At 36.8% G+C, this 2,500-nt stretch overlaps 1 protein-coding gene across 4 annotated transcripts in view; it reads right to left on the bottom strand.

Moving 5' to 3' along the window:
* The window catches only part of LOC125031643 (drebrin-like protein B), a 26,766-nt gene that overhangs the window by 7,734 nt on the left and 16,532 nt on the right, over positions 1 to 2,500 (bottom strand). For all 4 annotated transcript variants that reach the window (XM_047622535.1, XM_047622544.1, XM_047622529.1 and 1 more), the window contains 5 exons: positions 2,416 to 2,500; positions 1,883 to 2,083; positions 1,551 to 1,705; positions 641 to 747; positions 301 to 416 (listed from right to left, as the gene is read on the bottom strand). The exon at positions 2,416 to 2,500 is cut by the window's right edge and continues 80 nt beyond it. In XM_047622535.1, the coding sequence (XP_047478491.1) occupies positions 301 to 416; positions 641 to 747; positions 1,551 to 1,705; positions 1,883 to 2,083; positions 2,416 to 2,500 (664 nt within the window). The remainder of the gene's footprint in view (positions 1 to 300; positions 417 to 640; positions 748 to 1,550; positions 1,706 to 1,882; positions 2,084 to 2,415) is intronic.

The raw sequence follows: 2,500 nt of genomic DNA, 5'->3' as shown, positions 1-2,500 counted from the left end.
GACTTTACAATTTTTCTTTCCCTAACATCAAATACTGGTATATATTTATATCACTCACAGTTTCTTGTTTTAAAAATGCAGATTAGTTATAAAAAAATAATAAAAAATCTTCTAACTACCTCAGTATCCAAGCAGGTTACAACAATATGATTGCCTTTGGTCATTTAGAGGCATCAGTACATAAAAAAATATACTATAAAATAATTACCAATACAGGAATTATTAAACAATCATTATAAGCTAACCAAATGCCAGAGTTTTGGCAAATCATAGTTAGCCTAAGAATTTTTGCAACTTTACCGTTTGAGGTTTGGACGACTCTGGAGGTTGTTTGCTTGGTGGAGCAGGGGGAGAGGATGCCGAAGGAACAATGGACTGGACTGGCGTGTTTACGTTGACTGTTCCGATTGTGTTAACTGTAAACCATGTATAACTTTTATCTTAAGATCGACATGCTAACCTTACAACAGTTCTTTTGTCTTCTATCTCGGTGCAATGGGATATCAGAGAACTAAAAAATATATATTTAAGCATATATATCATTAAAGTTAAAATATCTATAACCAATAAGGGCAATAAACAGATCAGGAATAAGAAGTGTAGGGAGAAGTCTCCAAAATTAGTGATAACTGATGCCCACCTCTCTGTTGCTTGGGCGTTACTTGCTGTTGTGGTGATTCAGACGCAGGGGGCCAGCGTGCAGCCACCCCTCTGCCTGGCGTCGAGGTTCCTCCCTCACTCTCTTCTCTGAGAGAACAAAAGTGGTTTATTACACTAACTATGCTGAAACAAAACAATGACCAATCACAGTATAGTTTTCTTAAACTTTGAGGAAACTTTATACAGTGATGGGAATCCGTAACAACTGTCAGGATTTTCATTCCTGCTTCGAAAAAATATGCATTTCTCAATAACAAAAATAAAGTGGCAAAATTAAGTTTTCAAACTGGTTTCACCCACACTAAACCTGTGCCATACATAGTCTGCTACTTGAACGAAAAATTGAAATACAGGAACCTTATGACACTTTATGATTTCTTTGCAGATCCGCAGTCTGCAAGTTTAGCAGTCAAATAGATTTATCAAGGAAAGAAAGTTATAAGGCTTTTAAAGCCCACTTTGGTCTTTTGTACTTACAAGACTATATCAGCAAATTTCTATTTTGTACATACAAAACACAGTAGGAGCTACTGACATGGAACTAATAATCACCAAATGGAATACTGGCTCAGGGATATAACTATTTATATAATACTAGGCACAATGAAAACTTCCCCTATGGGTAGGTAGGCCATAGGTAAGCTACATGTAGTCATGTTCATTGTTTTTCACTCATCTCTGGAGACACTTGACAGTGACTTGGTACTTGATCATTTGTGTACAAGAGTGTACATTATTATTTTTCCTTCCTTCCGTCCATCATTTTTTACTTGTCTTTATTCACAATATATATATATATATATATATATATATATATATATATATATATGCAATTCTTCTTCATCAAAGCTGGAATTGCTTTTCAGATATCTATCTAACTGATGACCCACCTTGCAGGGATATTCACTGGCTTGAATTCCTTTAACTTGCGAGGGGGAGGACGATTCCTGTCTTGGGCTGATGGCTGAGAGTTGCTAGCACTGCTGCAGGACTCAAAGATTGCGCGTGTTGAGTGCGTCCTGTGCCCAATGAGAGATTCTGCCTCCTTTTGGGTTTAAAATAACGATTATGGGACTTTCTTTGCATGAATCCCTTTCTATGTAATATTTCTCTCAAATTCATGAAATTATACAAAATGATTGACATACCTAATCTGGAAAAACATCATCTCAAACCTTTAGAAAAGATTGACAAGGGCCACGACTCCTAGAGAACACCTTACCTTTTTCCGTTCCAATCGCATCATTTCTGCTCGTTTTGCTCGCTCATTTTCTTCACGCTGTTGGTTCTCTAGCTCTTGCTGCCACTTCGGATCATCCTTCTGGGCACATCGTAGGGCAGCAGCTTCTTCTGCTTTGCGCTCTGACATTATGCGTGCATTTCTCTCCTTGGTTAACTGCTCTCTTTGTTTAGTATCAATAATCTGTGAGAAGAAATATTATACTGTATGTACGTAAAAGAAATGATATGTAGAAAGTAATGCAACACTAGACGTTTACTTTACATCCTGTGAAGCAGAATGTTACACGAACTGGGTATTGAGGAAACACTATGTTATAAAGTTATATGGGAAAAATATGTGTACTTCAATTTCTTTTCTTATAATATCTATATAACTGAAGCTATTTGGCACCTAACTGTAAATGTACACATCATATTACAAACATCAATCACAAGTAAACAACTCTTCAAAACTACTTTTTTTCATTCTATTAAGAGTAGCTATCTGAGCACAAAACCCACATCAACACTGACCTCTCTCTGTCTTCTCTCGGTCTCGAGTTTCTTCAGCTCCTCCTCTTTTTTCTGCTGTTCTTCTGTTTTCCTCCTCCTTTCTTCC

This window comes from Penaeus chinensis, chromosome 2 (assembly GCF_019202785.1).
Source record: "Penaeus chinensis breed Huanghai No. 1 chromosome 2, ASM1920278v2, whole genome shotgun sequence".
NCBI classification, from domain to species: domain Eukaryota; kingdom Metazoa; phylum Arthropoda; class Malacostraca; order Decapoda; family Penaeidae; genus Penaeus; species Penaeus chinensis.
The sequence above is the reverse complement of the archived record's forward strand: the minus strand, read 5'-3'. Positions and strand labels throughout refer to the sequence as shown.